Below are 12,257 nucleotides of genomic sequence, written 5' to 3'. Positions count from 1 at the left end.
TGTCCACCCTTAACGTAAAACGCTGACAGCTGTCCACTGTTCTTACCTTTAGACCATTTAGTATGTCAGCAGTGACACAGGTAACCTTTACGACCTTGGATCCTTATATCCTGGATATGTTAAAGATATGGTTCTCACTAAAATAGTTTTTTTTTAAATTCACGTTTGCGACAACATATTTCTTTTGCCAAGTCAGGGTTGACAGTGTGCCATCGTCTTGGCTTTGTTGTCTCTCCTTACATAACACTGATGTGCAGTTTGTCAGAAGGAAACAGATGAGAGAAATCTATTGTTACTGGATCGCGATCAGTCATCTGTCTGTTTCTACGCGGCTGACACAAGGAAACTGCAGCCATGAAATTTAACGGGCTACTGCACTGCAGGTCATGGCTGTATTGCCACACGCGTCGCTTCACCTTTCCTGTTTTGAATTTCATGTCAGGTGTTGCTCACTGAAAGAATCATTAACTCAACTTTGCTGTTAGGCTCTGACCAGACAGTCTGTTGCCAGCTCCTTAGGGGGAAATATGAGGTGCAAAGTGCAAGTGGAAGTACCACTGCCCCATTCTAGCATCATAAAGCAGGAACATACATGTCCCTGCAGTGATATAGGCTTTTCTGTGTATTTTATAGCCTTATGAAGAACTAAAGTCAACACTAAAACCAGTGGAGATTCAGACATTTTGATTCAGTGTCATGAATTATTAAATTGTTTGAAGAAAACAGCAAAGAAGTGGAGAAAGTGGATGATAAAGATAATGGAACAATATTGCATGTGCCTGAGTCTAGTATATCATTTAATATTTACATCTGCATGATTGGGCTGATGTAAAGCTTAAAGGACCAGTGTGGAACATTTAGTGGCATCAAGCAGTGTAGTTGCAGATTGCAACTCCCTCACTTTTCAAGAACAAAGGAGAAACATAGTTATTCATATTATATTAAATTTGTGCCAGTAGAGCTTACTAAATGTTACACACTAGACCTTTAACTTTATGTCTCAAGTATTATCATTACATTTTGATTGAGGGCTAAGCTTTTTTGAAAGAATGGTAATCTTTCAATAATGCTAAGAATCTATAGCCATGCTAGCAGCTCTGTAAGGCTGTACTTACTGTAGGGGGTGCTTTGAGCTAAATGCTAGCTTCAGACACCTTTTCTGTACCTGTATTTGCATCCCAGCTGTGTAGATGCTCAAGTAAAGTAATCCCTAAAATAAACAACACTAAACATGGCTTTTAAGAATAAGTCTTTATGTATTTCTCTATGTGAAACAAATGGCTAGTATACTACACAAATAGAAGCGGATACTGTAAGAGACAGAGACCATCTCTGAGAAATAAGTACAGAACATGAAAATACACATACCGGTATTATAGAACTGTAAATTATTGCTTGTTTTGCTACTTTGTTTTCTGGATTCCTACAATACAAGACACAATATTCATATTTCAACAGAAACAGTACAACAGTGACAAACGGTATTATTGACCTTTTTAGTAGACGTTCCCCAGAAATAAAAGAAACATTCAAACAGAGTCCATGTTGAACACAACACAATGACAAGTTGGTTTTTGATCGAGCATCTTCAGGACTTATTGTTACACAATTTTGTATTTTTTTTTTCCATTACAACATTGCCAAGAGAAGCCGTAACAAACTGCACACTGGGACTGGCCTCAGCAACAAAAAAAGACAAAAACACTTGGCATATGTACATTAATATACATTTTCATTTCAACTGTGACCAAAATGCACCCGGTTTTAAACACCATGACCACAGAGAGTAAAAAAATCTTCACGAGTGTCTTCCTCCTGCTGCTGGCTGCTTCCTCTTTCTCATAATCCACCTCAGTAGTTCCACCAATCTGCAGTCTGCTTAGATAACTGTGACAGCTTTACTGTAGTGCCAATAAAACTGCACTCTGCCAACATGGTGCATTTCAAAGAACTGTTTAACTTTCTCTGAAGATAAGATGAATGTTTCTTGTGGACAAACACGACAACAAAAGACACTGATTTTGTTTTGCAGTGTCATCCTGCCTCATTTAAAATCTATAACTGTACTGCACTGTCTACATCTTTACAGTAGTACACTCCCATAGATCCAAAAAGCCTGAAATTCATCCAAGGTTCACACTAGCAAAAAGGAAGTGGAGTGTTTCACTCACTGCAATATGCTGGTGAAAAGGCTAACCAGGTGTTCAGCTTGAGATAAAAAAAGAAAAGAAAAAAAAAACACAAGAAAAGAAACAGATAAGAATGCAATGTGCTTCCTACTTTGTCTCAAGAAAGACTATTTTATGTGAAGGAAACAAACAAAACACTGACAATAAAGTGCTCACATGCAGACGGACTTCTCTTTTGCTCACTTATATTGTTATATAGCAAAAAAAGTCTTTTTAGATTTCATGCTGCCTAATGACAAATAAGGTTTAGACTCACCGCTGACACCCAAAAGCCCTGTTAGGAACATTTGTTCATGTTTCATTCAATAACTGATATGAATTGGACCGTGGGGAGAATTTACCAAACAAAAAGGAAAAAAATATTTAAAGTCAATGAGTTTATGATTTTTAGTGGAGATTAGCTTCCACTAAAATATGTAATGCAAAAATGTACGTTTGTTAATGTAGAATAAAAAAGAATGCAATAAAAAGTACTGCAGTTATGTTGGGAAAATATGATTTCTTTCTGCTCGCTTTGACAATATACATCAGTGTCTCTGAGTAAGAAAAATCATTTTATGTTGTCGTGACAATATGAGGTGAGTGAATGCTTTGGTTGATATCTCATGAGGCTACCTAATTTTCCCTTTTCTCAGCAAAATGCTTTCAGGTTAAACTACAAAATCTAAAAGGACTATTTCCACAAATCTACCGCTCGGCTATTTACAGCGAGAAGCAGCGCAGTATTCTGGTGCGCAGCAGGAGACGGTCGAGAGCCCCACAATTGCTTGATGTATCAAGAGATACTCAGTGCAAAACAAGCAGTAGTAGGTTTCAGAAGAAAACCTGACACGTAGAAAGTGGGTTTGATCGAACAAAGTAACCAAGACATTAAAGATGTGAAATACAACAAACAGAATCAGAAAAATAAAATCAACATCCCAAACCCCTTGAAGAAAATGAGGGGGATGAACTGTCTCTGATCCATCAAATCCCAACAAAAGCGACAAATGCAAATTTGCCATCCAGTTGAAGACTGAACTGTCAATCTCACAAAAAAAACATTCTGTTTTTTTTCCCCTCCCTAAGACGTCACTTTAAACTCTGCACGGGGATATGCACTTGCGTCAAAAGCGTCACACTATTTCCCTGTCATCACGAACGACAATAAAAAACACCTCAGCTCCTCATCTACAGAAGTAACTAAGCATGCAAAAAGTGTCGGGGTATCAAATACATAGTAAGAATACACATCTAGTAGTTTAGCAAAAAACAACACCTCTCCAAATAAAAAAGACGAAAAGCAAAAAACAAGCAAAAAAAAAGAAGAAAGAAGAGTCAAACAACCACCACAACGTTGTTAGTCACATATGGCGCTTCGTGCTGTGTGTGATGTTAAATAGGTTCCTTTTTCTTGATATATCTTGTTAGTACTTGTGTTTCTGTACGTATTTTTTGTAATACAGTATATACATGCAGACAAGAGCGGGAACATCACACACTCAATCTTGATGCAAGCTGAAGCAACAAACCAGCAGATATGAAAATGGATGAAAAAGAAGAAAAAGAAGCGACGACGGTTACATATGTAGTAGGTATACAGGTATGCGTACATATCCATGTAGTATATATTATGTATACAGTATATATTACGTACATATCTGAAATTTCATGGAACAATTTATGTAAAAAAAAAAAGAAAAAAGAAGAAAAAATTTCTTTGTTTAGACGGTTCGCATTATACCTCAACTGAGATTATGTGTTACACACGACTGAGACGAAGGAGACGGGTACAAGCTCAATAGCGTTAGACTAGCAAGCTACTGAGCAGGACTAGCACATGAGAGCTGAGGTGTGTGTGTGTGTGTGTGGTGATAAGTGACAGGTGCCTGCGTTTGGACAGGTATTTTCGGACCCTCTTGCTGAAAAACCGAGGGGGGGTGGGTGGGGTTGGAGGCAAAGCATGCCCGCCGCTCCCCACGCTGTCCGCAGAATGTGATGAGTGTGTGTGTGATTCTCATCCATCCCCTTCAAGCCGCCTCATTCCATCGCCACGCTCCCCACAAACACCGTCTTTGAGCAATGTTTGTTGGTTTGTTTTTGCTTGTAGTTGAACTGAAATGAGGGGCATCGACGCTCTCTGTGAGTGCAGAGACGAGAGAGAGAGGGCAGGTGTGTTGCGGGTTTTAAGGGGCGGTCGGGGTCCGCGCCGGTGTCAGGGGGGAGGCCTCTCTAGTTGAAGACTTTGGGGGGTCCCTCGGGACGTCTGGTCTGGACGATCTGCTGCTTTGGCCGCGCCGCCTCGTCCTCCTCAGTCTCGCTCTCACACACGTGGACGACCACGCTGGGGGTGGACTCTGTCCCCGCGTGGAGCTCGTACTTTTCGCCTGGAAGAGAGGGAGAATGGGGGAGAGAGCAGAATCATATTAAATACTGTTATCTGAGATGAGAGTTAAGAGGTAGTGGTGCAGAGTAACCTTTTTTTATAAGTAAGTATAAATATTGCTTTCTGTTTGAATATTATTTGCTAAAAACTACAGTGCCCAGCTGCTCAGCCTTTTTAAATAAACTACATCAAACATACATTTGAACCCTTTTAAAGATTTATGCCTTCAGTGAGAACTGGGCTTGGTGCTGAGAGCTATTGAAGGCAAGAAGTATTTAAAGAGAGATTACAACATTGTTTTGCTTTTTAAATGCAATTTTGAGGCGCTTTACTGTATTTCCATTTCATGCTAATGCTAACTTTTTAATTCACAACATTTCAGAAGGAATTATTGTACTTTTTGCTCTGGCAGCTTTAGTCAATGGTTACTTTGCAGATTAAGACTTAATAACCTTTGATCAGCTTATAAAATATATTATATATTGAACTATCCAACAGTATATAAAGTTAGAACATTTAAATTCAAGTCATCTATAACATAATTGTTTTACATTACATTTTGGTTAGTCTAACTTTAAAGATTTTTACTAGTAAAGGAGAAGTAAAGTAAGACAGGCTTGAACAGCTCTGGTTGAAATAACATGCATATGTTATTTATTCATAATTGTTACTATTTATCAAACACTGGAGAAAATAATCTACTGTCTGTCTGTCCATTGCATTGTTAATCAGGTCAGCACTCAGATAGAAGGAGGTGACGTCAAGAGAAAACAAAAGGACTTTCTTTGCAATAGTGCTGCCATTTGTCCAGATGCCAAACTCGGCGGACTCAGATTGAAAACATACACTTGCTAGATTGTATCACGGTTGCCATGGAGATGAGATCAGACAGCTGGCAGACAGGAGGAAATTGGTCTAGTAGCTTTTTCGCTGTGGTGCCAAACAGAAAGATGGACAGTGAATAAGAGTCCTGCTGTTACCGCAGAGAGTTGACAGAGGGAGTCAGCGCGCTGTGCTGCAGCCCTGCGATAATCTGATTTTAGATGCCAGGATGTGCGGTGAACAACAAAGCCATTTCCTGATGCCTCATGTTGCTATGGTAACAGCCGAACGTGTCAAACGTGATCCTCTGAGCTGGACTGTGTGTGTGTGTGTGTGTGTGATTATGTGGAAACTTTAATCATGTTTTTGTTGATAATCAAAAAAGATAATAGCGCTCAAGTGAATACACACTTCATGTTTTCCACTTCATCAGCATGAGCATACCCACATACACAAACATGGAAAGGCTATGTGGAATATGGCACGCCTTTCCGTGTGTTAGGTGACATTTTATAAAAGGTTGCTGCAATCAGAAATCTTGTCGACAAGGCAGACAGAGCCGACATTATCTCTTAGCAGATAAGCTGCCAGGGAGCAAGGTTCCTGGGAAAGATCTTAAAACCTTCCGAATATAACTGGGCTGAGCCGCACTGCTTACACACGAACACATTGGTTAAAATTGTATGGGGACTTCAAAGGATCTTTTTACGGCATAGTGATCTATATCCTATCAATTACCGATTACCGTCTTGACTGTTTGCCCCGCTGACATTACACCATTAACAATGAACATGATGGCATATTTAGCGCACGAAAATCTTAGTAATCTCTGAAACAATGGCTCCTTCATTTCAGACAGAGGTACACAAAAGCAGGCTTCTCATTGCTAGGCTTCAAGTGTCGGTTTTAACCGTCGCTGGTAGAGTTTAGTGTAAACGTCCCCAAATTGAATAAAGAGGAGGACTGGCTAACCTTTAACCCCACAAACTAATGTAACTAGTGAGTGAGTTAACGATGATGTGCTTGTGTTTTTGGTTTTGAAAAGGCTTAAAAAAGGACACCACCCTCGAAACGCTTTAAATTCTGAGCATAACTTTTTACCACAGCCTCACACACACACCACCACTTCAACGTGCGGAGAAATCCAAAGCTCGACAGGGACGCAGGGATTACACTTCCTGAGATACGATTGAAGTGTCGCTATTCAGTCAGTTTACATTTTTCAAACACAAATACTGGCATTGATGGGGCCGGGGTTAAAAACCCTTCACACTGACGGATGGTGACCAGCACTGCAGATATAAGCAGATATCATTTATGGGCTTCAAGCTGTTTTTTCTATTTTTATTTATTTTGCTGCCCAACAAGGACCACGTCCACAGTAATACTGGAGCAGAAAATTCTATGTTGACAGCCACTTTAAAATGCCAATCAATTCATAATGACGTTATATAGGCATGTAATGGAATATACATAAAAATGCATTTGTGTTCAGGTAAATTAGACCTAATACCGATTCCCTGACATTAATGAAAAGCCCGCAGGAAGTCAAGAATAAAACTGTGATGATTCGACAATGTCCACCTCAATTCCTTTGTCAAATTGCTTCCTAGACTCATATCCTTTCTATAACACCCTGCTGAGGAGCATGAAATGATTTCCTGTTTGTATCAGGGTGACTGTTCAGAGATGACTGACTCAGATTAGATTTCTTTTATACCTTTATTATACACTGTTTTCTCTGTGTTCTATCTGTCAACGTGTGTGTTCATATCTTTGAAAGTATACCGCACAAGCTTGTTGAGTACTCACCAGGTCCTAGCTTGGCTACTGCACACAGCAGGTCGTAGTTGATGACAGGCGTGGCGTCTTCGCTCTGGCTCCAGCCCACGGGTGGCGAGGCAGGCGGCGAGATCAGAAACTGTTTGACGGGCTGGGGAGGGGCCAGGTACGACTTGTCAATGTCCTCGTCGCCATTCTGGATCTATCAAAGAGGAGATGAGAATTGATAAAGGCGCAGTAAAGAGGAGATTAAAGTGATATGAAGTGAGTGAAGCTGTTATAGAATATGTATTTAATTTTAAAATATACACTGGACTGTAGATCTAACTTTGTGACAAAAGCCTGAATTTAGAAAGTAGACAAATGGAAAATGTAATGCAAAGCTCTACAAAGCAACTGGGATAATTGTAAAAGTTCCTGTACTTTCTTTATATATACATAATCCTGATACTTAAGAGCCACAAAAGCACATTAGTTTTGCAGTCATAGCTTCAGTCTTTTAGTCTCAAATTGCAGGCTCCGTCCCATGAAGGGATTTTGGCATTTTGATAGCTGCCAATTGCCATAATTACACTACCTACATGTGGCATCTGTCTCAGCAGTAAAATCCCTAATCCTCTTACATCAAAGTATTGAGAGGTGCAGCAGGGGTAAGGGCTGGTGATGTATTCGTGATAAAACGGGCATCAATTATAAGATGACTCATGGTTGGGAATGTGACGATTTTCAGGCCTAATGACGTCTAGGCCTCAGGGTTGAATTGTGTTTTAAAAGTAAGACATATAGCTGACATAAGCTTTAAATGCTGTTGAAACAATGGCTATATGTATATCTTTTTTTTTTATTTTTTTTTTTTAGATATGACTGAATATGTATAACAATTTCATCACAGTACTGAATATATACGCTCCTCTTATTTTTTGTTTTGACTAGACACACTCTTTCTCCCCCAAAAGAAACAAATACACACCGCTAAGAGAGCTCAAGAATGTTACGTGTTTATGTGTCCAATCAAGTGACAGATGAAGTATGACAGGAGGGGTGCTGGGTTGAGGAAGCAGTCAGGCTCAAAGAAGAGAGCCAAAAAAATGAATTGTAAGGTTTTTTGTCCCCGATTTGTGTGTGGATTTGTGTGTCTGTGTGTGTTTCAGTGATGCACTATAGCATAACTCCCCATGTAAATAAGCACAACTCTTCCTTAGACAGTCCATGTCCCATGCTCCCTGCCTGCCCTTTCCCAGACCCTTTAACTGACACTCACTTGAGCAAAGTAGAGTTTGAGCTTCTTGCCGTTGAACTCGGACTCGTGCAGCTCAATGCGAGCTCGGGCGGCGACCTCTGGGGTGCTGAAGTTGATCCGGACTCTCCGGAAGCTTTTGAACATCTGGAAAGTTGTCTGTTCATCGTAGATCCTAAACAACGCCTCGAACCTCTCCTGTGGAGGAGACAGAAGAAAAAAAGAGATGGATTTGAAGATATTTAAGTTTAATGATTGAGTAGGGTTATCGTTCAGTGTGTTGCCATGTATGCTGATATTCTGATACTGATACTGTAGGAGAAAATTCTCATTATCTGTTCTAGGTAAAACTTTATGTGAATAATAATGTGAAAAGGTATCAAAATCAACTATTCATAGGCGAACAATTATATTCATTATTGGCTAATCTGTGTGTTCATTTTGCGATTAATTCTTTATTCCCTAACGAAAACGATTAAAAATATCCGTTACAATTTCCCAGAGCCCAAGGTTATATTTTCAGATTGCTTGTTTTGTCAAACAAACAGTCCAAAACCTAAAGATACACAATTCCCACATTTGAGAAGCTGGAATCAACAAATATTTGGCTTTTTTTGCTTGATAAACAACCAATTACTTGTTGATTTATTTAATTTCTGCCTAATTGATTAACTGACTAATTGTTTTAGTGCTGGAAACACAGAGGAGCGGCTGCTTTCAGCTAAAAATGTCCTCTGGAGCAGCTCAGGCAATTTCAGGTTCTATTTTACATGCTTGATTTAGCAAATAAACCTTCCAATTCCATAAAAAAACGATGTAATCTCTGCATTATTTTTAGACGTGGAAAGATGAGACTAAGTTATTCACTGACACCTCTGTCTGAGCACCAGACGTGACTCTTTACTACTTTGCACCCATTTCATTTGCCATTGAGTTAATAGGGAAATGACATTTCCAACTTCCTGTCATTTTCCTGCAATCTTCTTGGATGCTGTCCCTTTTTCTCACTGTCTTTTTCCTCTTCACGTAATTCTCTCCTTTCTCCGATCACTGCCCCCCCTCCTTCTCATGCCCTACCCTTTGTCTTTAACTATACTCATACGATATATTCCCACATCTGCTACGTTTTTTCACTTATTCCTCTCCATGGGTACCAAATTGGCCTCCTCAGCTGTGAACTCAATCAAACAGCTCAGTAGGAGGGCGAAGCGAAAAGGAAGAAGGCCGCCGGGAGAGCTGCTTTCTGAGTAATCGCTAGCACTATTCTGTGTCTCCTAGCTGACCATCTACCAGCGCCCGCGGAAACGTGGCGATGAAAACCGTCTTCTTTCCAAGAATCAAGACGGATGATGGACGTTTATTGTCATTAACAGTAAGGGCCTGATTCAGACTGCTTCAAGTTTTGCAAGTTTTAACACAATTACACCTTTACTTATCACACAACACTAAAGGTTTGTGACATTTACACAGTATACCAATATGATGATCATAATATTGTTGCTTTTTCCTTTTCCCTTTATGTGTGCGGCCACTGGCATCGATATCAGTTGGTAAGCATCTGATCGATTGTTTTTGTTTGAAATCATTCTCTTGTGTCTGTTGTGTTGTGTGTTGTGTCAGGCAGTGGGAAACATAAGCCCGAAATACTCCCACAACACTTCTCGCGTTCGGCTGACACAGCACCTCTCACCAGGATGGAAAGGGTGCGTGTTACCTGAAGGAACACAGGCAGCATGTCGGCTGTGAGATCTGCCTCTGCACATTAGTGACAGCTTAGTGATGGCAGACACCGGGTATCTGTAAACTCAGTACACTGAAATGAGTGCTCGGCTCTGTCTGTGTGTCCTGTTAGTCCCGTGTCCTATTGACGAATCCATAAAACATAACTGCACGCACTGTAGGTCTATTCTTATCTTGTTCGACATTTTGTTATTAAAAAAGGTTATTCTATTCTATAACGTTAACACTTATTAGGATTGGTCATGAAACTACAAGCAAGAGGTTGCAAAGTCATGTTGTAAGCAAAGAGTGGACTTTAGTTTCCATATTCATCACAAAAGCACTGGAAGGAAGCTGTGCATCGCCATAGGACTGCAACTAACACTGACTCTTCTCATGATTAAGTAATTGGTCCCCTTTTCTTGTTTAATCAATTGTTAGATATGTCGAAAAACATTTTTTTCCTACTGTCAAGGAAATAAAATCCAAACAGATGTAACACTGTTTGTCCATAGTCATCAATAAACAGTTAAATATATTCTTAAAGCCTATAGAATTATCTGTAAATCATTTTACAATGATTAATTACTGTTTTGCAGTCCTTCGTGAATGTCTATTTTACCACAGCGAAGAACTTTTAGCCATCTTAGTATGAGAAAATGCTGTAAAATACAGGGTGTACTCTGAATCTCTGCAGAGATATCACATCTTCCCCCTGTCTGACACATGCAGAGTTGTTAATGATTGAGCAAGCTGTGAACCACAGTTATGCTGCAGTGTGGTGTACACTGTGGTAAAACAATTTGCATTTAAAGAATAAGCAGATTAACACTTTTACTCATAATCCTCCCTAACTCCCGTCTTGTTTTATTTCCAGTTCTTCTCCCCGTGTAAGTGCATCTGGTCTTCCTTTGCTAAACGCCTCGCGGTAGCTGGCTAAACTTCAGACCTGACTTCACCTCCAGGCTCCGTGATACCATTTTTAGTCAGGTTTCTAGTTCACCATACAAGGTGCACTCTAAAGAAGCAGGGAAAAAGAGGTCATGTCAGGAATGTTTGAATATCTTTCCGCCTTTTATGCATTTTTGAGTAGAATTACCGACTAACTTTAGCAATTAAAAACGCTACAATGCCAAAAAGCCAGAGGAAGGGGAAGAGCGTGATTCACCGCGATACAGGGACAGCCAAGTGTTAAGTGTGCTCATTTAAAATTGATTCTCTCACCCCCACGGACAACAAAGTCAACTGCAAAACAGTAGTTAACCAAATAGCTTTCTTTCCTTTGATTGTGTATAAACAGCAGAAGAAGCAGCATGTCAAAATTTATTTTACAATTATTTTTAAATTATTATTACAAAATTATTAACAACATTAAAGGGTCACCCTCTGCAAACCAGATTTGTATTTTAATCAGTCTCTTGTGAGCTACCATTATGGAACTGAAATACACTGCACGGCCCCTTTAATGACTGTTTTTCTTATGTGTCTCTTTTTATCAGGTTTCCTGGTGTTTTGTGCCCCTTTCAAGGCCAGAGAAACCAGGACACCCTGAACCAAAACTGTTTCAAATCAGCAAATTGCCTCAATAAGACATTGTTTTCATTTTCATATTCTCTAAAATGGACAGTTGCAACAATATTAGCTCTGTTTTGGTCTCTACCAAGTCCTGACAAAAATATCTACCTCTTTTGCTCTTTTTTGTAGCCGATTTATCAGAGCTTTTTCACTGAAAACAGCTGCCTTTTACATCTGGAAAGGACGGTAATGAGAACAATGAAAGTAAACTAAAACAGTAAAGTTGTAGCCTGTAAAACCAAAGTAATTCAGTCTGGCTAAAACAAATTATAAAACGAGTATTGTTTTTCCCACTGTTATTATAGAAATATTAATTAGTACAGCTTGAAGGAGTTTAGATAAATAATCAGTACATTTTTAGAAAAAAGTCTGGGATGGATGGGGGTTATGGGAGCATGAAAATGTCCTAAATCTGCGTGTTTAATAAGTCAAAAGCTCATAACAGCCTTACAACCACACTCCTACTTAAATTTCACAATAACCTGCTATTGCTTGTTTGCAAACTCTTCTGATTAATCGTAATTAGCCTAAAAATGACAACAAAGCACTTGTTTGGCCGATCTGCAGA

At 39.5% G+C, this 12,257-nt stretch overlaps 1 protein-coding gene across 2 annotated transcripts in view; it reads right to left on the bottom strand.

The window, feature by feature from the left end:
- Nucleotides 1-4,102: 4,102 nt before the first annotated feature.
- Nucleotides 4,103-12,257, bottom strand: part of rcan3 (regulator of calcineurin 3) — a 36,370-nt gene continuing 28,215 nt past the window's right edge. For both annotated transcript variants that reach the window (XM_035674193.1, XM_035674194.1), the window contains 3 exons: nt 8,420-8,593; nt 7,189-7,360; nt 4,103-4,555 (listed from right to left, as the gene is read on the bottom strand). In XM_035674193.1, the coding sequence (XP_035530086.1) occupies nt 4,401-4,555; nt 7,189-7,360; nt 8,420-8,593 (501 nt within the window). In that variant the 3' untranslated portion in view covers nt 4,103-4,400. The remainder of the gene's footprint in view (nt 4,556-7,188; nt 7,361-8,419; nt 8,594-12,257) is intronic.

The sequence above is a fragment of the Morone saxatilis genome, unplaced genomic scaffold, assembly GCF_004916995.1.
Source record: "Morone saxatilis isolate NCDOM2014 unplaced genomic scaffold, NCSU_SB_2.0 Contig3, whole genome shotgun sequence".
Classification (NCBI taxonomy): Eukaryota; Metazoa; Chordata; class Actinopteri; family Moronidae; genus Morone; species Morone saxatilis.
This window is presented reverse-complemented; position numbering and strand designations above follow the sequence as displayed.